Below are 20,550 nucleotides of genomic sequence, written 5' to 3'. Positions count from 1 at the left end.
TAATCATAAGTTTGGTAAGAACTATAATGTCTCTTGATTGTGGTTATTAAGTATCTAAGTGTATTACTATGTATATCATGTATGCAGTTGTATGAACACTCAATGCATATGCAATACATTGTGATGGTAGTCAATTGGTGTAAGGGATGCAGTACTGACTTCAAAACTTTTTCGTGTTTCATAATAGTTTATATCGTTGGACTTGCAATCATGGCATTTTTGTTCCTGCACGAGCTGACATATTATATTTCGACATACACTGTACATCAGGTTCGTTTTGTTCGTTTACATAGTTTTTCTTTATTCTTACCATAACTTGTCATTATGGTTCTTAATATGGGATATAAAAACTTGGCAGATGTCAGTTGATTTAAAACGTGGAGAAACACTTCCAATCCATATAAATATTACATTCCCCTCTTTGCCTTGTGATGGTTAGTCTTTTTAACCTCTGTTTTTCATTATCTTCTCCTATACCACTCCTTCAGTCAAATCATTGATTTTATGTGCTTCCGTGAAACTCTTATCTTATTAGTGTAGTCACATTTTCCACGTCTTATTTTACTATGTGTGAATCGTTTCAGTTCTAAGCGTCGATGCAATCGATATGTCGGGGAAGCATGAAGTTGATCGTGACACAAATATATGGAAGGTTAGGAGAAGGGCTTAGTTACGATGCAAGATGCAGAGATAGCCTTTTCCAATGATATGTTGTCGATAAAATTTTAAAATAATTATTTCACTATGAAATAAATAAACAATTATTACTTTTCCAGTATGAAATGTCATTTAATCATTTTTAAAAATATTTTATCTAGTTGTGGTAACAACATGGGTATTTCGAAAATTATTTTCCAAAATTTGAATGGGTTTATTTTAGTTGAGGCAACTAAAATAGTTAAAAACACAAAATTCATCGAACTATAACTTACAATAAAAAAATATAATTTTCCCATTATAAAATATCGTTTGCCATTTTCTTAAATGTTGTTTCTAGTAATGCGAACAGTATAAATATTTTAAAAATTATTTATCCCTATTTAAATAAGTTTTAGATTTTGTCAAGACAATGAAAATAGTACAACACACATATATAATTCACCAAACAATAATTAAAAACGTTACCCAATTTTTACTTTTCTATCTAGTTGTAATAAGAAAAATAATATTCTAAAACTACTTATCCCAATTTAAGTGAAATTAGGTTTATCAAAACAATTAAAATAGTACTACACAATGTTCACTAAACACAATTAAAAAGTAAAATTATTTGTTCACCCAATTTTTAAATATTGTATTATTGTTTATGGTTTAGCGGAAAAAGGTAAAAAAGAAAAAAAAACATGTCGCAACTTGTATATTAGGATAATTCATTAGATAATTGAAATTATATTGCAAGAATACCTATTAGGATGTCAAAGAAAAATATATGCGATAAAGGTATTTGAGGATAAATTGTATGTGTATAAATAAAAAAGGAACAAATCAGTTAGAATTGAAAATGCACTATTAATGGGATTGTCATTGAATGAATGAAACATAGAGTGTAGAATCTATATTTTTATAAACAAACTTATATGTTAAATATTGACCACATTTGATTGGTGGTTTTCTAGTAAGTAAATCCAAAGTAAGTCTTAATTAGACTTAAATTTTTACTCAAAAAAAAATTTAGACTTAAATTTGAATAATTCAATTGAAATAAATAAATAAACAACGTAGTTATTTGTTTTATATGTATTTATCCGTTTAGAAAACTCAAAATAAAATATTAAAAATTAACCTAAGCTGAATGGTGGTTGTATCCAAATTAAGCAATAGTTAAACTATTTTGAATATTTCGATTGGAACAAATTAATAAATAAATAATTTATTTATTATTTGTTTTGAATAAATGGTTAATTATAAATATGTAGATATGTAATTGATTGTCACATTCAGAGGTGAAAGTCGGATCGAATGCATTAGAATTATCCTTTTCGAGAAATTTCCATTTCTGGATATATGAAAATCAATTGCAATTTCAGTTTCAATATTTAGTATGTAGTTTGTTTCAACGAATATTGATGAAAATCAATTAGTAAAAAATATATATAAAATGAGTTTTTATATGGGTGAAGGGTGTGCAAAATAGGAAAGACAATTAATCAAATAAATTATTAATATCATTGTTTTTTTAATTTTAATATCTAATTTCATGAAAATATTGAAAAACAGGTAAAATATTTTTTTTAAACAAATCATTGTGAAATCCATTGATATAAACAATAACCGAGGAAAGAAATCACCAAGAAAATAAATCTGGCTTAAAATACGGTATATTAGTCTACTTTTTGCTACTATTTAAAATATACATGAATACCATAAAATCGTGAAATATTTAGAAAATGAAAATAAATTAAAAAAAATAAAGAATGGATTTCCACTTTTATATAAATATATAAATATGATTCAAAGTCGTTAAACATTTGAACAAACTTTTGAATGAAATTATTAAAAAATAGAAATTAAAATGAATAGTGAATCGAATTTTATATTAAAAATAATAGGAAACAATAATAAAATGCTACAAAATTATTGAAATAAAATTATATGAAAATAAATAGCATTAACATTAGGAGTTGTTTAAAATATGAAAATAAAACCAAAACTAAAAGAACATAATATACAAAAAGAATAATTCAAACTTATTAAAAAAAATGTATAAAGATTTGAATGGATTTATTAAAAAAATTGAAATTAAAGAGAATGGTAATCTAAAATATATTTTGAAAGCAATAGAAATAAATAAGTAAATAAAAATGATAAACATCATTGAAATAAAATTGTATAAAAAATATAATAATAAAAACGGAAAAAACAACACTAACAAAGTATCATCAGCCAACTTTTTTCTTCTTTCATTTCTTGGTTCTGCGTCGGAGTGAGGTGAAGATGGAGATAAAAAAGGGTGGACAATTTTGATTTGGTGTTGGATGGGAAATGTGGTTTTATACTTGTATTGAGTATCATAATTAAGTTAAATATGTATAAATAAGGAAATAACCATTTATTATATAATTAACATAAATGTTGATATTCAAATTTGTAAGAAAAAATAAAAGATATGATTGGCCAAATCAAAGGAAATTCGAAATTTCCTTATTAAATATCAATATAATATTTATTTTATAATTAATATAAATGTAATAAAGAAATCATTTTTTTTTAAATAAGTCAAATAATAAATATGACAAAATGTAATAAAGACTAATTAAGGAAAGAAGTCCACAAATAAAAGAGATGAAAAGATTTGGGATCAAAATTGAAGATGTCAAAACTTCAATTGCGTATTCTCTCTTTATATATTATATAGATTACTGTAAACACAATAATATTATTGTGGTTGACGTTAATAATATTGTTGTTATAGTAATATTATTTCTTTTGGCTTTTTATTATGTTTACCTTTGTTGAACGGTCAATATATTAATATTATGACTATTACATAATAATAATGACTTTTGTTGTGTTAATATTACTGTGCTAGAAATTAATATAACAATATTACTGTTTAAACGGGGGGCAAAAAGATGTTAAAGAAAAGAATTATATAAAAACAAATTCAACGTCGGAGACCGGCGGTCAGCAGCGGCGACGAACGAAATTGTACTCAAAATTGTACTCAAAATTGTATTTTGGGTCAAAATTGAATAATTTGTGAAATTTTGGGTTAAATTAAGGTTAAAATTAAATAAAATGATGAAATTGGAGCTTATTAAGATGTGAGGGGCTATTTTAGTCTTTACAAAAACCTCTGGACAATGTGTGGACTTTTTTGTAAAATATTTTTTTGTCTAGACCCCTTTTCGAATAAGTACCCATTGATGGACTTATTTGTAAAGTGCTCTAAATAAAAAAAAAATCCAATAATAATTAAAAGGGTAAATTTCACTTTCCCCCTTATACTTAGGCACGACTTTACCCCATTCTACTCTCGATTGTATCGATTTGCCCCCTGCACTTGAAAAATTGTCTCAATGTGGCCCTCGCTGTTAGTTGTCAGACATTTCACCTTAACATCGTTTGATCTAAGCTCTGAAATTACAAAAATGCCACATCTAGCTCCCAGTTAAAAAAAAAAATAATAATAATAAAAGAAAAAATCAAGACAACGAGAAAACATAATCCACGACGCCAGTCACAATTTATTTTCTATTTTTTTAATAATTATTTAAACTGGGAGGGGTGGATTTTTTAAAATTTTCAGACCTAGATCAGACGGAGTTCAAATCAAAATTCTGAAAACTAATGGAGGAAAGTGGAATTTACCCTAATTAAAGTATCAACAAATAAAAATCCAATAATAACTAAACAAATACCACTAGATTAACATTCACTACAAGAAAATGCAAAATAGGCAACGATTTCTTTATCGACGAAATGAATTCCGTTGCCAATAGTTATATTTGAGCAACGAAATATAGTATTTGTGGCTAAAGAATAACGTTTTTGTAACACAAGATATTTTTGTTGCCTTTGAATCTCATAGGCAACGAAACATATTGTTGTGAATAGTATCGTATATATTTTACAACGAATTTAATGTAAGACAACAACTTTATTGTTGCAAAAGAGTATTTCTTTTTGCTACGATACAAAATTGTAGTAAATACATTTACAATGGCAACAAATTTATTTTTGTTGTGAATAAGTGACGAAAGACAACGAAATATTTTGTTGTAAATGCTCCAAGTGATTTGACAACAAAATATAATCGTTGTAAATTTAAAAACCAACTCTTTTTCTACATTTTAATTTTATATATATATATATATATATATATATATATATATATATATATATATATATATATATATATATATATATATTATATAATAATATGTTAAGAAAAATCTTATTTGTTTATATTAACTACAATAACTCATAATTTTTTTGTTAAGTCAATTGTTGATATGATTTTAAAAAATTACTATATATAATTAATGGTAGATGTTATATTTATAATTAAATTTTATTGTAAATTATTTTTTGAACATAAAATACATATAGTAAATTATTTGTTATGACATATTATTTATTTATGTAGTTATTTTAATCATTTGATCTTGTGTATTTAGTTTTTATAAATTTATTTTCAGCTAGTTTACACAAATGTAGTGTTGCCCTGGCCAGCGGTTTGAAGGGTGTCTAACTTCAAATCAACCAGAGTTCGACTCTTACCATTGTCATGTCTCCATATATTTGACATTTATCAAGCGGGTTAGCCTATTGGGCTAATCATGAGTTTAACCCAACAATTCCGACTCTGAAGCGGTTCGGCGGTCTAAAGGTCGGGTCCGCAAATGCGGGTTGGCGGTCCAAAGGTCGGGTCGGCAGATGCGGGTCGGTAGTCCAAAGGTCGGCTGGCGGGTGCGGTCGAAAATAAGTCATGTATTGGCAACAATAAATATGTTGCAACGAAATACAATTTTGTTCTTAATGATTGACATTTATCAAGCGGGTTAGCCTATTGGGCTAATCATGAGTTTAACCCAACAATTCCGACTCTGAAGCGGTTCGGCGGTCTAAAGGTCGGGTCCGCAAATGCGGGTTGGCGGTCCAAAGGTCGGGTCGGCAGATGCGGGTCGGTAGTCCAAAGGTCGGCTGGCGGGTGCGGTTGGGCTAATCATGAGTTTAACCCAACAATTCCGACTCTGAAGCGGTTCGGCGGTCTAAAGGTCGGGTCCGCAAATGCGGGTTGGCGGTCCAAAGGTCGGGTCGGCAGATGCGGGTCGGTAGTCCAAAGGTCGGCTGGTGGGTGCGGTCGAAAATAAGTCATGTATTGGCAACAATAAATATGTTGCAACGAAATACAATTTTGTTCTTAATGATTAATGTATTGGCAACGATTTATGTGTTGCAACGACATAAATTCGTTGTTATTAATAAATATATTGGCAACGATAGATTTGTGGCAACAAAATAAATTCGTTGGTAGTAATCAAAGAATTTGCAACGATAAATGTATGGCAACAAAATAGACTTGTTGTTATTACTTCATGCATTGGCAACGATCAATATGTCGCAACGATATAACAATGTTGTCTATAATGCATTATTGGCAACGATTTGTAACATTTCGTTGCCCGGAACTTTTGGTGACAAGGAAACGGCAACGAAGGTGGCAACAAAATAATTTTGTTACAAGAGGAGTTGGCAACAAAATTAAAGTCTTTTGGCAACAAAACATATTGTTGCCAATTTGACAATTTCTTGTAGCGATTAGTATGAATTATTTTGCTAGGAAATTATTAAAGTATTGGCAGACCCTAAACTTGGATCGGTGCAGTTGGGGGTCCAAGTTTTAACTCTTTTTGGGTTTTCTCTGAATTGTTAAAAGTCTAATACTCCTCCCGAGACTTCCATCACGATCCCCATTTCATCAATTCTCAAATTAATTCCGAATTATTGTAACGAAAGTGCAAGTGAAATTGGATAACTTAGTGTTCGATGGAGAGTTTGTTGGTGCGCATGTGCATCGATGCAGCCACTGAGAGCGCCGCCGCCGTCGAGAAGTGGCGGAGGCAGCGGCGGACTCTTGAGCGCATGCCGTCTCATCTCGCCGAGGACCTCCTCCGCCACCTCCTCCGTCGCCGCCTGCTTTTTCCTTCTCTGCTCGAGTATGTATTTTCTAATTAACCGACGAGTTTCTTTTTCATTTTTATTATTTTGAATCTCTGCTGAATTTCTGATTTTCGGCAACTTCTGATCCAGTAACTGTAAAGGCAACTATGAGATAATTGCTCGCGGAATAATTTCACACAATTAATTGTGTTGTTTAATTTGATTGTTTTACTCTTTTTGTTCTTCTTCTGAACTAGTTAAACCTGTGGATAAATTGCCTTGGTAAGAGCTAGCTACATATAACTGATGTTTAACTATTTGTATATATAAATTATGCTTGAGTTATTGAATTTTTCAATGAGATACCAGTCAGAAATCTAAATATGATGATAATTGATCTGCGTGAAATTTAGATCTCTGAGATAATCCGGCAGTTGACCTGGTCCAATTCATTGCACAGAGGTAGATTCATTCGAACGTCTGAATTAATTAATCAATCATGCTCTTCTGATGCATCAATTTAACCTTTTAAAAATGTAACACTGATGAGATGTTATTGAGAAAAATGGATGATCGGAGTTATCTTTCCATTATTAATTATGATTTTACGAAATGAATAGCAATTACTGATTGATGTTATGGTAGGAATATATAAAAATTTCTAATAGAATGTCTACGTTGCTTCTCGAGTCAGTTGTATCTTGTATCTGATATCTTCATTTATCTGTCATTCTTCAGAGTTTTCAAATACAGTATAGAGGCAATTGATTTGAGAGGTGAGAGCTGTGTGGATGCAGAATGGATGGCATATTTGGGGGCATTCCGGTACTTGCATTCAATGGTTTTGGCAGACTGCCATAAAATCAATAATTCAGCTCTTTGGAATATAACAGGTATGTACAATTCATATTTTTTTGAACTTATTCGAACTCATGGTTAGAGAATAAAGATACAAATGTGTATATGTACATACATATACATATGTAAGTACATACTCTAGGTTATTTGCGTAGAACTGGAAAGCATTTCCTCAGCCGATGGCCCTATGACAGCATGGATTGCCGTGGTCTCGTTTTCCTTAATAAGTTACCTCAGTTTTTCCCTGTCTAAGTTTTCATATAGCTACATTGATGACCTAATATAAGGATGTCCTATCTCTTGCCCTTGGATTAGGCAGTTCCTTTTACAAGCGAAACTAGTTTTATTTGCTTTCTTCATTCTTAATAGTTGAATTTCAGGTATTAGTGTGAAAGACCACATCCACATCCTAAAGTTTAAGGGGCATGCTTAACTGATAGTTCATCAATCGCTCTTCTGTAATTATAGTACACTATATTTGGAACCTTACATTGGTTAAATTTTTCAAAAAATTATCGACTGCAGTGGTATCAAGTTTAGATCTATATTACTGACTTCGTTTTATAAGTTTTATTACATCAGCTGTAAGTTTCATTAGTTCGCGATTTATAATGTTAGTTGTAAGTCCGTTCATTTATATCAGGAATGACGAATTTAAAGGAGCTGGACCTTTCGAGATGCTCCAAGATAACAGATGAAGGGATTAGACATCTATTATCAGTTCCCGACCTCGAAAAGTTATGCATTTCAGAAATAGGTGTTTCTGCAAACTGCATATCGATTCTCGCTTCACTTACTAACTTATTGATGTTGGACCTTGGAGGTTTACCTGTCACAGATTCAACTCTGAGTTCCCTTCAGGTGCAAAATCTGTGTGAGTGCATGAGATTTTATTTTATCCAATGTTTCTTTGATAGCTAACTGCGGCAGTTAGTCTGAATTAAGAATCATATTTTAAGTTTTCTTCTTATCTATTTTTGGGGTGCAGTTAAAGTGGTTGTTTCTAGTATGTCTTTCATTTCTATTTGCCTATGCTACTGTGTTACGAGTTAAAATGCATTACGTATGTTGCTAGGATATGTAGCCTTGTCAAAACTGACCATCGTAATTTGAAAAAATTAGGTTCTCAAGAAATTGCAACATTTAGACCTTTGGGGGAGTGAAATATCCAACAAAGGTGCAGTTCTCCTCAAGATGTTTCCAAGCTTGAGTTTCTTAAACCTAGCTTGGACCAATGTAACAGACTTGCCGAATTTGTCGTCTCTTGCATACCTAAACATGAGCAACTGCACCATACATTCTCTATTCGAAGGAGAAGGTCAGAAACCTTACCTGAAGAAATTGATTCTATCTGGAGCTACAATCACTAATGTTGATAAAGCCTTCGAATGTGTCGAAACAAGTAGACTCTGTTTCTTGGATATATCCAACTCTTCCGTACAGTCGTTCGCCTTTTTGGGTTCTATGAATGCAATGACCGATTTGAACCTCAGTGGTACTGCATTAACTGACAATTCAGTCGAACACATTGCACACGCGGGAGACAATTTAAGATATCTGAATCTCAGCAGTACAAGAGTAAGTTCAGACGGGATTGCATCATTAGCTGGATATGTTCCTAGTCTCGAGACTCTATTGTTGTCTGGCACACCCATTGACGATAAAGCTCTCCCATATATTAGCATGATGCCGTCTCTCAAAGTCATCAACCTGAGCAGTACAAATGTGAAAGGTAATATTCCAATATCAGCACCTTTCAGTTATTTTAGTGTGCGTTTGGTTGCGGGATTTGAGGGAGGAATTTCAAATTGATAATAACAAATTTATTGAGGTTGTCTGGATTAAGTCATTTGGCAATGGATTTCAGACCATTAATTCTCATTTTAAGCTATTTTTTGAGCAATTGTGGTAGATTCAAATCTGGAGTCATTTCAAATCCTTCTCATTTGGAATCATTTAAATCCATTCATTTCAAATCTCTTAATCCAAATTAAGCCTTAGACTGCGTTTAGATTGATGGATTTGAAATAAGACCAAATGGGGAGGATTTGAAATCCTCCACAATTGCTCAAAAACAACTAAAAGTGAGAGCTATGGGTTTGAAATCCCTTGTTGAATGACTCAATCCAAACAACATTAATGGATTTGTTATTATGGATTTGAAATCTCTCCCTTAAGTTTCTCTGGCAAACTCAATTTTGCAGATTTGTAAACCACTCCATAAATAGCGATTTTTTTTTTTTATTAATTACCAGGTCTAATTTACCAAGAAAACCGTATTCCTGATGAAGTCCCATCATTTTCCGCACTTGAAAGTCTAAGCCATTTAGAAAGGTTAGATTTGGAGGATACACATATCAAAGATGCTGGACTTTGCCCTCTCACAAACATGGGCAAGTTGACCTATCTATCCCTAAAAAACGTCTCTCTTACCGATGCATCTCTACACCAAATCTCATCTTCCGCAAAGTTAACACATCTCGGTTTTCGTGATGCTGTGTTGACCGATACTGGACTTGCTGCGTTCGTTCCTCCTCCAGCTTTGGAAGTGCTTGATCTAAGAGGATGCTGGCTATTAACACAGGATGGTATTTTGCACTTCTACCGTAAGCATCGTCAGATTGAAGTAAAGCATCGATTTATAGAGACACTTGATAAAAAGAACTCCCCTTATTCGTCTCCATCACGAGCAACTACGAAGAGTTTGCAGTTCAAGCACGAGGGCAAGCTGTCCGTGTCACCGCTTAAGCCCGACGATATTTTTCTGGGTGAGTTGTCTTGATTGTTTGTCCGGTTCAGTTATCGTAAAAAAGATGATCCTATCTATCTTAACAATTTTGTTCCTGCAGATCAAAGATTGAAATATAGCAAAGAAGAATTATTAGCTCTGCAATTTTGTTCTGCGACATTTTCAACTTCGACTCATCAAGGTATTCCTGGGCCTTAATGTGACGACCGAGTCATATAAAGTTGGAATCCAACTTTTTGGTTCTTATAAATATAAAATATGCATGAATTTTGTCTTGGGGATTTGTGGTAGTTGTATGTTGTATTCCGAAGAGGACTGCATTGGCTGGTTTTGTGTAACCGCGAGCAGGGTTTATATTTAATTGCAGATTTGAATTATGCTCGATTCCGGAAAATGCAGACTTTATACCTTAAGATGAACTTGAATGGGTACAGCATAGGCAATGCACTGCATCTTTTCCTCGAGTCGTAGCTCAAATATTAATTCAAAAGAAAATTTGAAAGTTGTAATTCACTTCTCTATATATGGTACTTCCAGGCTCTAGCCACGTGTAAGAGCATCTTAGGCAAAAAGAATTATGTAATGTGTTGAATGTGATGAATGCCGAAAGTGAGTCATATTGCAATAGGGCTTATTTGGAATTAGTACCCATGTGTTATATCAAATTGCTAGAAAACTATCCCATGTTATTCATTGGCTAAAACCTCCCTACGATTTAATTTTTTTTAGCAATCAGTATCCTGTTTAGGGGGTTGTATGCTAAAAAAGTTGAATCGAGGGAAGGAGAGGGACATAATTTAAACATGATAGCCTAAACAATTGTTTCTGCAAGATACTATCGCACAACAAGAGGAAATGCTTATTTATTGCACTGCTCAACATTGGGAAAACCCGCCAAAAAAACCGGCATCGAACAAAACAAAGTAGTGATTGTCTTTCAAAGTAAGCAAATAATTCACCAGATGAAATAAAGTTGAAATGGGTTACATTGCAATAAGAATTTGATACAACAATATAATTCAGTAATAGCAAGCAATATATACAGTCCAAATCCATCATCTCTTTCCTTTTCATTGCGTTTCGGTTTGGGTTACTCGGGGTAGGGGGGTTGAAGTTTACGAAATGAATTAAAAGAAAGGAAAGAAAAAAAAACAACTCGCCGTCAGCAATATTGCCAAATCAGATTATATATTTCCAGCATTCACCTTTCATGCAGGTGGCTTACTTCCACTCTTGTACATTTCGTCAATGACACCCTGCAAAAAAAAGAAAGAAAAAAAAAATAGTTGTATTAGCAAAAGACAGCAGCTGCAAAAAATGTATTAGAAAAAAATGTAGCGCGATCATCATTACGATTATTATGCACACTTGTTGACAAAAGGGTTTACCTGGTAGTACTTAAGCAACTGTGGTCTTTTCTTCTTGAATGTTGGTGTGATAAGGTCTCGCTCCATGTCGAACGGGACTGGATCAAGATGAACTGCTCTAATGACTTCAAAACCCTTCAACTGCCAAACGCCCCAAAAAATAATTGGGTATGTTAGTGAAATATTAAATAACGAAAGAAACATGTAATAAGAATGGGGAGTGGTGAGTGAACGAACCTTCTTTTCTTTTGAAATCCGTGCAAGCTCTCCCATAAAGTATTCTTTCACTTTGGTATTTTCACAGAGGGCTTTAAAGTCCCCAGATATGTCATTCTGTTCAGCCCATCGCTCCACTGCTGGCTGACTTGGGTTGATAATAGCAACAAGGAAAGATTCAAAGCTGTTCCCATATACCCATATCTGCACAATTTCATAAATGTTATTGCTACTTTTTTTTTTTCTTTTTAAACTTGTCACGTGTACATACCGAGTCAATATCAGAAACTAGACCATATATATTTTCCAAGTTCTCGACTGCAACATATTCTCCTTGTGAGAGTTTGAAAATGTTCTTCTTACGGTCAATAATTTTCAAGCTCCCATCTGCTTGCCATTCACCGACATCACCTGACAAAATACAGATTGATTAAAATCATGATGCAAACAATAAGTAACGGACTTGATATTGATTCAATGTGTGTCACTAGGAAACTAACCTGTGTGAAACCAGCCATCAACAAAGACTTCTTTGGTTAAGTCTTCACGTTTGAAGTAGCCAGAAAACAAAGTATCACCCCTTACACATACTTCTCCACGAGGTGTACTTGAAAGGGCATCGTACCCCATTTCGGGAACAGATTCCAGGCAAACCTCAACATTAGGGACTGGGGGACCCACTGTGCCCAGCATCTTCAGCTCGTCCGGTATTGAAACAAATGTACCAGCACAAGTTTCCGTCAAGCCTAAATTCACGAAGAAAAAAATAAACAAATCAGACAGCATCATAAAGCAGGAAAATATGCAATCAAAACCAGTAATAAATGAATTTCAAGGTCCAGAGAGCATTGAAACCAGCATAAACATAAATCATCCTTCAAGGGAAATGAAGATTTGGTCATTTGAACTTTAGACAAAAGAGAGAAGATTAGATGAAGTCAATAACCAGCAGCAAAATGTGGAATCTCTAAAATTTCTTACACATGAAAGTGATGAAACCATAAAAGGGAGGCTTCCAACTCGATTATAGGCAGTCTAACAGTCAAATCCCAGTTAAACCAGTGCGAGGATTTTGTTCAATTATTCAGAATTTAAAACCAAAATAGTGGTTAGTAATAATATGAAAACGTAAGTGAAACAGTAATTTTTTTACATAATTAAATCATAATTGACACAAAAAACTTAACCCAGCAACTATGCAGGAAATAACACAGCCAATAGTCTTTTCAAGGGTGCCAAACCTTACACAAAATACACACTTCAAATGCAGAAAAAGCAGAAGTTTTACAAACTCCAAGTAAATAAATAAATAAATAAATAAATAAAGGAAATTCAATAGATATTTTTCATAAGGTAAAGCGAAGTACCGTATCCTTGAAGAACATAAGAGCCTGACACAACTCTCAGAAATTCTTCTACATGTGAGGCAAGAGGTGCTGCTCCAGATAAAATAAGTCTTACTTTGCCCCCTAAACCTTGTTTCACCTAAAAAGCATGCCAGAAGAATGGCGGCAGTCAAACTTCTGTAGAACTTTGAGAGATATGCATATAAGGTAAAAATCCACGAATGTGAAGATAATTACCTTACTGAAAACAACTTTATCACATATTGGAGATGCCTCTGCGTGTTTTTGTCCCTTCCTCATATTTCGTAATTTTCTGCAATAGAAAAGTTTGACGTGCAGGTATTAGAACTATAGATACAGTGAAAATAATATAATCGTGTTCGACCCCTGTAATACGAAGGTTGCAGCTTGAGAGCATAGTGATAGAATAAAACCATATTGTTAAGGTCTCAAAAGTTTTGTAAACAGAAATAGAATAATCATCATGGTTGAAGTCAAAAATTATTGGTTCAAAACGCTGTAAACTTCTTTTTCCTTAGGATTTTAAAGAAGCTGAGAATGGAAAGAAGAAGAGAGTTCATTAGTGGAATTCAAATTCTAGTTGTAATGAACCCTCACTTTTATTTTTCCTGCAGAGCAGAAAGAGTAAGACAAAATTGGATAAGAACTTACAAAGAGTAAGCAAAATTGAACATTGTTTGTTTGACAAACCCCCCTGACGAAATCTTCAGCTGCAAACCTGAAATAAAAATACAAACGCACCTAAAATAAGATCATAAAAGATGGCAGAAACCATAGAATTCCTTCATCAGACAACCCAATCCTTTTATCCATACTTCAATATTTAACAGTCTAAAATAAGATCATAAAATGGTAATGGCAGATCTCATGATAACATGCGTAAGAAATATTACGTTCAAACAATCCACATCCCATCATCCTACGCAGTCATCTTAAAATACATAACAATCAAACTATTAATAATACTTATACATTAAGGCAGACACCAACCTGCATAAATTCTCTCTAGTACCCGAGGAACAGCACAGAAAATAGTGGGCTTAAGCTCTGCAATATCTTCAACCAATAACTTGACATCCTGTGGATATGAAAATGACATATAAATTACTGGTGTTTCTAAGCTATAATAATAATAGGAGTATAAACAAAACTTTCTTACCCCGCGCCAAAATCCAATTGACGCCCCGTGATTGATGAAACACTCTTCAATGACTCGATCAAAGATGTGCGCCAGGGGAAGATATGACAGATACACATCATTGACCGTCAACTGAAATTTAAACAAGAATGAGATAGAAACTCAATGCACAAACTTTTGAATTGATTGTTTTGTACCTCACACACTTTTCTATAATGAATACCTCAGATTTTATATATGATTATATTCAATCTTTCATTAATTATATGAACAGTAGAAGAAAATCAAATAGATATGTAATCACCGATTCATTGACATTCGATAGCAGACATTGTACTCCAGCTATTAATGTAACAATGCTTTTGTTGGAAATCATGACTCCCTTGGGGTCTCCAGTAGTCCCACTAGTATACATAATTGTACAAATGTCTGTTTTCTGTTTCACGGGGAGATCAAAATCTTTGTGTTTTCCCTGCAAAATATTAACGTTCTGGAGTTTAAAATCAATTGGCAAGAGAGTAATACATGAGATGCCTGATGTAACTGAATGAAACAAACAGAAGATAAATGATTTGTGAGTCAATTGACTGTAAATTCAATTACAAAGTAATTTAAACATGGCAATAAATTCTGATGTTTAGATTAGTTAAATACATGATGGCACATCAAAAAGTGTGTGCCATACATTTACTGGTATCTCCACCCATGGGTGGAACCAGAAATTTTCGGTTGGGGGCCAAAAATTTCAGAGATAAAGAGAGCCAGAGTCCTGAGTTATTTCTAGGGATATTAACAGACAATAGTACAGAATAAAAATAAATAAATAAGTAAAATAAAATACAAAACTTGTATACAGCAATTAAAATAACATGAATTAAAACATAAGCATTCCCAGAGATGAGAAAAGATGATGCCCTACCCTCCTATACATTTCTTCTAGTAACTTTAGTGGCTAAGTAGCCGCAAGTCAAGATCAAGCTACAATATCTACTGTATACAACTATGGTCTTTTTTTTTATGGGGTACACAAATATGCTTAATAAAACAATGCCAGAGAATAAACTGAAGTGTCAGAAATACTGTTCATTTTCCGACCTCTTTCACACGTTGTAATGGAATAACGAGAAGGATGTAAACTGGAAAAGACAATAGAAACCACAAAGGCCAAAAGATCATGTTGTATGCAGATGAAATTACAACTTAATCTCTCTTTCACATAAAGTGTTCAGGGTAATCCCTTTTTTATTTTCCTTCTATTGATTGATTGTTCATTTTTCTAGATGTACGTCACTTAGATCTACTTGATACGTTTCATCCAAAACCCTTCAAAATGAATTTAACTGGCAGTAAATGTAAGATAAGGTGGGGGGATGTAATTTTTGAGAAAACAACTTAGTTGACCCAAAAAAAAAGCAACCAGGAGAAATGAGTTAACCAGCAAATGCATGATGTTGAAGCTTCAAATTAAAACATCAGACCACATAAGAATGTATGTAATGAAGTTCAGAACCATACTGCTATCCACTTAACAGGGGCTACGGGAGGGGAAAATTGAATGATCAATAGTGTTATGCATGAATATACATCTTCGATGTAATCACAAGTGTATGATTGTACACAGAAGAAATAAATTACTAATCAAGATCAACAGGCATACCAATGACAAAAATTCATGCCAAGAATAAATAGCCGCGCCATATTTTTCAGCTTCTTCCTTCTGTTCAGAAGTGACTCCCCCAAAGCTTACAATTGCTGAAAATTGAGCAATATATTCGTCATTTTCATTAACATTAATAAACAATAATCAAAAGGAAATCTAACACCAAGCTACTTACTTTTCAAGTACGTTGCTGCACCTGGAAATGTTTTCAAGAGCTGAAATTCCAATAATGAATGTTAGCATAAGTTGCTGGTCCTCCTTAACCCAGGACACGTTATGAAATTTCTAGCCTAACATATTTCCTAAAAGTTCACGGATATATGTGTGAACATCATCATTGTATGAAGGTAAAGTGAGAGCCAAAGCGTCACAAAGAGATTTTTTGAACCACATTATTTAATAAAATATTTTGCTGTATAAATTAAACTGATAAAAACTTCCATAATACATATAAAAGGACTTCCATTTTGGTGAGTTAACAATTCTACCTCTGAAACTTTTTTTTCTTCTACAAAAGCAAGTGCAACTTCCGCATGGCAAATGATGAACTCAATAGCCCCAGCACCTGAACCAGCCAATGGGAAGAATTACATTTTATTAACAAATGGATCCACACATGGAAAAGGCCAATAAGTATGTGAATTGTCTCTCAGTATGCAGTGAACCACATGAATGAATGCAAAAGGAAGAATGATACATACCTAAGGTGTCATATAGAGGAACGCAATAGAGCCCATGAGCATTACATGCCTGCATCAATTTGTTTAGTTTCAGTCAACTCGAAAAAGTTATTTCAGATATATTCTTGGGATGAATTTTTAGACACAAATAAGATGCTTGATACTATATTCAAGATATACTCTTGAATTGTCAAGATAAAATAAGATCATAGCGGAAAATACACAGGTATGCAAATTCGTGTGTACGCACACACTCACATAACCAGAGAATAAAAATCATGTTAAGTACCTCCATACTCATAATCCACTCAGGGGAATTAGATCCATAAATTCCACATCGTCCTCCCTGACATCATTAGTAAGTTAAAAAAAAAGTGAGATGGAAAATCATTTAGCCAAAAAAATACAATAAATATAATTTAACAAAGTACAAATAGACCAAATGACCAAAATCCAAGCAACTATGAATTAACAACGTACAGACAATTCAAAAATGAGCGGAAGTCAAGAAATTAGCATAGGGTAGCGTCAAAAAGCCGAAGCATAGAGGTCATGGCAAGCAAATTTAAAATTGAATAATGACTAAGAGCCATATTGAGTTGCACCATGCTTCACCAATAAATAACGAGCTATACTTTAGAGTGGACCAATGAAATCAAGACAGTTTTAGGGGAATACAACAAACAGACACTTCAAATGGAATTTTAAGGTCGAACTACGATAATGACTATTGACAGAAGAAATAGAATCTGAGAGCAGGTTTGTTGATGCTTACTTCTTCAATGCCACAAGCGCGGATGGAATTACCAATTTTCAGCACTACGTCGTAAACTTCTTTATAAGTCATCCACGAATATTTACCAGGCTGTGCGGCAGATGAACAATAACGATCAGTCAAATCGTACCAAAATAAAAAGGAATAAAGGTATAAAGAAACAAATCTGAAGTTTCAAGCATGATGAACTGCTAGTTGTTACACAACAATTATACCTTCCCATCAACAATTTCACGGCGACCAAGCATCCGGTTATTGGGATATTTCTCTACTGACAAACTGTGCCACAAAAGAAAGAGTTGATTCAATATTCATCAGCACGTGAAGTTGAGATGGAAAAGACAAAGATATCAATTCATGAAACGATCCAGTATACAGGACAGATAGACACTCTCCAAGAATTGGATTATCCATTTGGATTAAAAATGTACCACACCCACGAGGACCATGTCAGACATTTTTGTTAGTTTTCTAATTTCTTTTGCACGGGTGACATCTATATTATCCAGACCAAACTCACCACTTCTATTATAACTAGGCAACTCTCATGTTCAAAATTCAATTTTCTCTTAAGAACCAAATCAGCTTATTTGATACAGTCCATCTTCTGACTTCCTATTAGTAGAATTTGGATTATATATAGAATTTAGATATATCCTAACATGCAGTATTGGTTGAGGTGTTAAATCCTAGTATGTGAAAATTTACACACAAGCTTGCCAATATCGCGTCTCCATTCTCCCACTGCCTTCTCAGGCTTATACTTAAATAATAATTGCCCCTTAGCCAACTACAAGAACAGATAAAAGTTGTAGAGTTTGCTCTTCTGCGTTCTACTTTATCTTCTTCCTATTAACTATCAACACTCTCCAGATACACTAGCATGACATTTCTGTGAAGAATTTAAGTCCAGAAAATTCTAAAATTAATAATTAAAAAAAAATGTAAACAATTATAAAAAATAAAAAATAAAAAATAAACTATTTCCATTTAGGCTACAATATCATAACAATTTAAACAGAAGAAAGTGTGATTTGATGTTTACACATTCTAATGTGATCAGATCAGATTTAGTTGCACAAATAAATCATCCCTACTCAATCACCAGCAAAAAAATTGTTTCAGAACTCTCATTAGCACACGAACCCCCCCCCCACACACACAGACACACAGACACACAGACACACACACACACACACACACACACAAACACAAACAAAAGGTCAAATCAACTCTAAATTTGACAATTTACGATCAACACGAAAGTTGACTTTTACTTCCAAACCAGTCATAAACACCGCAACCAGAAAAAAAAATGACAGATCACCGATTCAAAACCGCATCTCCATTGATAGTCCTAAAACCTCTTTGATACTATAAACTGAGTAAAAATGTAATTCAAATCAAACCGCTGGCATAAACATTCACCTGATTTCACCAACAAAATAAATTAAAATAAAAAATAAAATCAGACCGGAAAATGTCCCAGCAGCAGTCGAGTCCGGGAATCGGCGCCGGAAAACCATCCTTGGCAAAAATACTCCGATAAACCGGTCCGATCGACGGCTTCCCATCCTTGGCCGGCTTCGAAGGCTCCACCTCCACAATAAACTTGTCCTTCGCCATCTCCAAACCTTAACAAAAAATCTCAACACGCAAAATGTGTGTGTTGTGTGTACACGGAAAAAGTAAATAAGGGGCAGATTTTCAATCGTAATAATATATACTATAAATTTATGTGCGCGTATATATAGGTGGTAGTTTTGTGAGCAAAATCCAAACGTATTAACGTGTGCGCGTGGACTAGTAGCTCGGCTGGGGGGGGGGGGGGGTGGGGGGTGAGGGGGGACCCCGTGGGATGCAAATAGTTTGTTGTGTGGCCAGCGAATAATGTGATCGGAGGAGAGAGAAAATACGAGTGTGTGTGTGTGTGTAGATTCACAGAGTTCAGAGTCAAATTCCAGATGTATTTGCTTATTATATAAAATATATTTTGTCTGAAGCAATAGTAATATTATATAAAAAAAATCGAATTGGAAATAAATTTCAAAGTAAATATTATTGGTTTTAAATTTTAATATAGATATTAGCGTAAATCACGGTCGCCCTTGAGATGAGGTGAAATTACGAAAAACTCCCTCATATTTCGGTAATTATAACCACATTCAACTATGAATCTTCTTACACGTCTATACTTGTGATGTCAGATTTAGTGGAGTGTGAAATATTTTTCAGTTTATACCCATTTTATCCCTTTCAAGCACCACATTTTGACACAAGAAAATCATAAGATGTGTATCTTTACTTGTAAACATCAGATAGTGGTGCATCAAAAACTGGATTTTTGCACAAAATAACTACAACTAGAGAACGTGAGATGTCTCTTGGCTTGTATGTAACATGGCTTGTATGTAACAGATAATGGTACATCAAAAATTGCATTTTATCATAGAACGAACGAGAAAATAAAGAACATTTCACGAAATCTATAATAGTATATGTTAATTTGGCACCATAAGAGAAAATGTGTTAGGAGATTCATAATTAATGGAATGATTGTAATTATTTAAACATAAAGTATTTTTGCATAATTTAACTTTATATTAGTGAATGGACATAATTTACCTACTCATTCATTATATCCGACCAAGTAAATTGAATATTATTTTGAAATATAATAATAACATATTAAACGGCATTGCCTAATTCAATGCCAATGGCTGGGCCTTCACATTATTACACAACCATAAGTTTGAATCCTGAAATGTTTCCTCGGAAGTCGGGCCTCAAACCGAATATTTCCCACAAATATTAAAAAAATCAATTTGACGTGATCATAAATAGGGCATCAAATATAATCATTATTATTATCACTAGTAATTGTACCCGTGCGATGCACGGGACAACAAATTGCATTGTTTTGATGTTGTAAGAATATAAACAAACCATTGATTATATCGTATCATCAAAATTCTATTATACTGGAACATTATTAAGTATACTACATACAAAAAAAGGAAATAACTTTACTGTTGAATAATTTTCCAAATGAATTGAATCAGCTAATACCAGTAGATTGAAAATTTGAACCAGGAAAAAAATCATCAACTATGCTATCATGTTGAGCTTAAAAG

At 33.3% G+C, this 20,550-nt stretch overlaps 2 protein-coding genes and 1 long non-coding RNA gene across 3 annotated transcripts; 2 read left to right on the top strand and 1 right to left on the bottom strand.

The window, feature by feature from the left end:
- Window positions 1-216: 216 nt before the first annotated feature.
- LOC148772601 (uncharacterized) lies at window positions 217-718 on the top strand. Its single transcript, XR_016032220.1, has 3 exons — window positions 217-270; window positions 359-434; window positions 585-718. It is a non-coding gene; the product is annotated as an uncharacterized LOC148772601 (long non-coding RNA).
- A 5,612-nt stretch (window positions 719-6,330) lies between these two features.
- LOC105973826 (Leucine-rich repeat (LRR) family protein) lies at window positions 6,331-10,607 on the top strand. The gene is made up of 6 exons (XM_012998878.2): window positions 6,331-6,662; window positions 7,345-7,499; window positions 8,108-8,325; window positions 8,587-9,196; window positions 9,720-10,232; window positions 10,314-10,607. The coding sequence occupies exons 1-6, from the start codon at window positions 6,493-6,495 to the stop codon at window positions 10,409-10,411; spliced, it is 1,764 nt and encodes a 587-aa protein (XP_012854332.2). The 5' UTR covers window positions 6,331-6,492; the 3' UTR covers window positions 10,412-10,607.
- A 536-nt stretch (window positions 10,608-11,143) lies between these two features.
- Window positions 11,144-19,365, bottom strand: LACS4 (AMP-dependent synthetase and ligase family protein). The gene is made up of 19 exons (XM_088817424.1): window positions 18,891-19,365; window positions 17,632-17,695; window positions 17,417-17,506; window positions 16,931-16,987; window positions 16,663-16,711; window positions 16,450-16,526; window positions 16,137-16,176; window positions 15,959-16,053; window positions 14,606-14,773; window positions 14,323-14,433; window positions 14,154-14,241; window positions 13,815-13,881; window positions 13,380-13,455; window positions 13,164-13,281; window positions 12,297-12,542; window positions 12,068-12,207; window positions 11,818-12,000; window positions 11,602-11,721; window positions 11,144-11,469 (listed from the first exon to the last, which is right to left on the bottom strand). The coding sequence occupies exons 1-19, from the start codon at window positions 19,040-19,042 to the stop codon at window positions 11,422-11,424; spliced, it is 1,989 nt and encodes a 662-aa protein (XP_088673550.1). The 5' UTR covers window positions 19,043-19,365; the 3' UTR covers window positions 11,144-11,421.
- Between the last annotated feature and the right edge of the window lie 1,185 nt (window positions 19,366-20,550).

The sequence above is a fragment of the Erythranthe guttata genome, chromosome 1, assembly GCF_056151865.1.
Source record: "Erythranthe guttata isolate IM_541 chromosome 1, IM_541, whole genome shotgun sequence".
Taxonomy (NCBI): Eukaryota; Viridiplantae; Streptophyta; class Magnoliopsida; order Lamiales; family Phrymaceae; genus Erythranthe; species Erythranthe guttata.
Note: the sequence above shows the minus strand (reverse complement) of the source record. Positions and strands in the feature narration are given on the sequence as shown.

Coding starts and splice junctions, on each gene's coding strand:
- LACS4 (XM_088817424.1), bottom strand. CDS start 19,042: ATGGCGAAGGACAAGTTTATTGTGGAGGTGGAGCCTTCGAAGCCGGCC. Junction 12,543..13,163: donor TTATGTTCTTCAAGGATACG/GTACTTCGCTTT, acceptor TCGTGAATTTAG/GCTTGACGGAAACTTGTGCT. Junction 11,722..11,817: donor GGATTTCAAAAGAAAAGAAG/GTTCGTTCACTC, acceptor GGCGTTTGGCAG/TTGAAGGGTTTTGAAGTCAT.
- LOC105973826 (XM_012998878.2), top strand. CDS start 6,493: ATGGAGAGTTTGTTGGTGCGCATGTGCATCGATGCAGCCACTGAGAGC. Junction 6,663..7,344: donor CTTTTTCCTTCTCTGCTCGA/GTATGTATTTTC, acceptor GTCATTCTTCAG/AGTTTTCAAATACAGTATAG. Junction 10,233..10,313: donor GCCCGACGATATTTTTCTGG/GTGAGTTGTCTT, acceptor TTGTTCCTGCAG/ATCAAAGATTGAAATATAGC.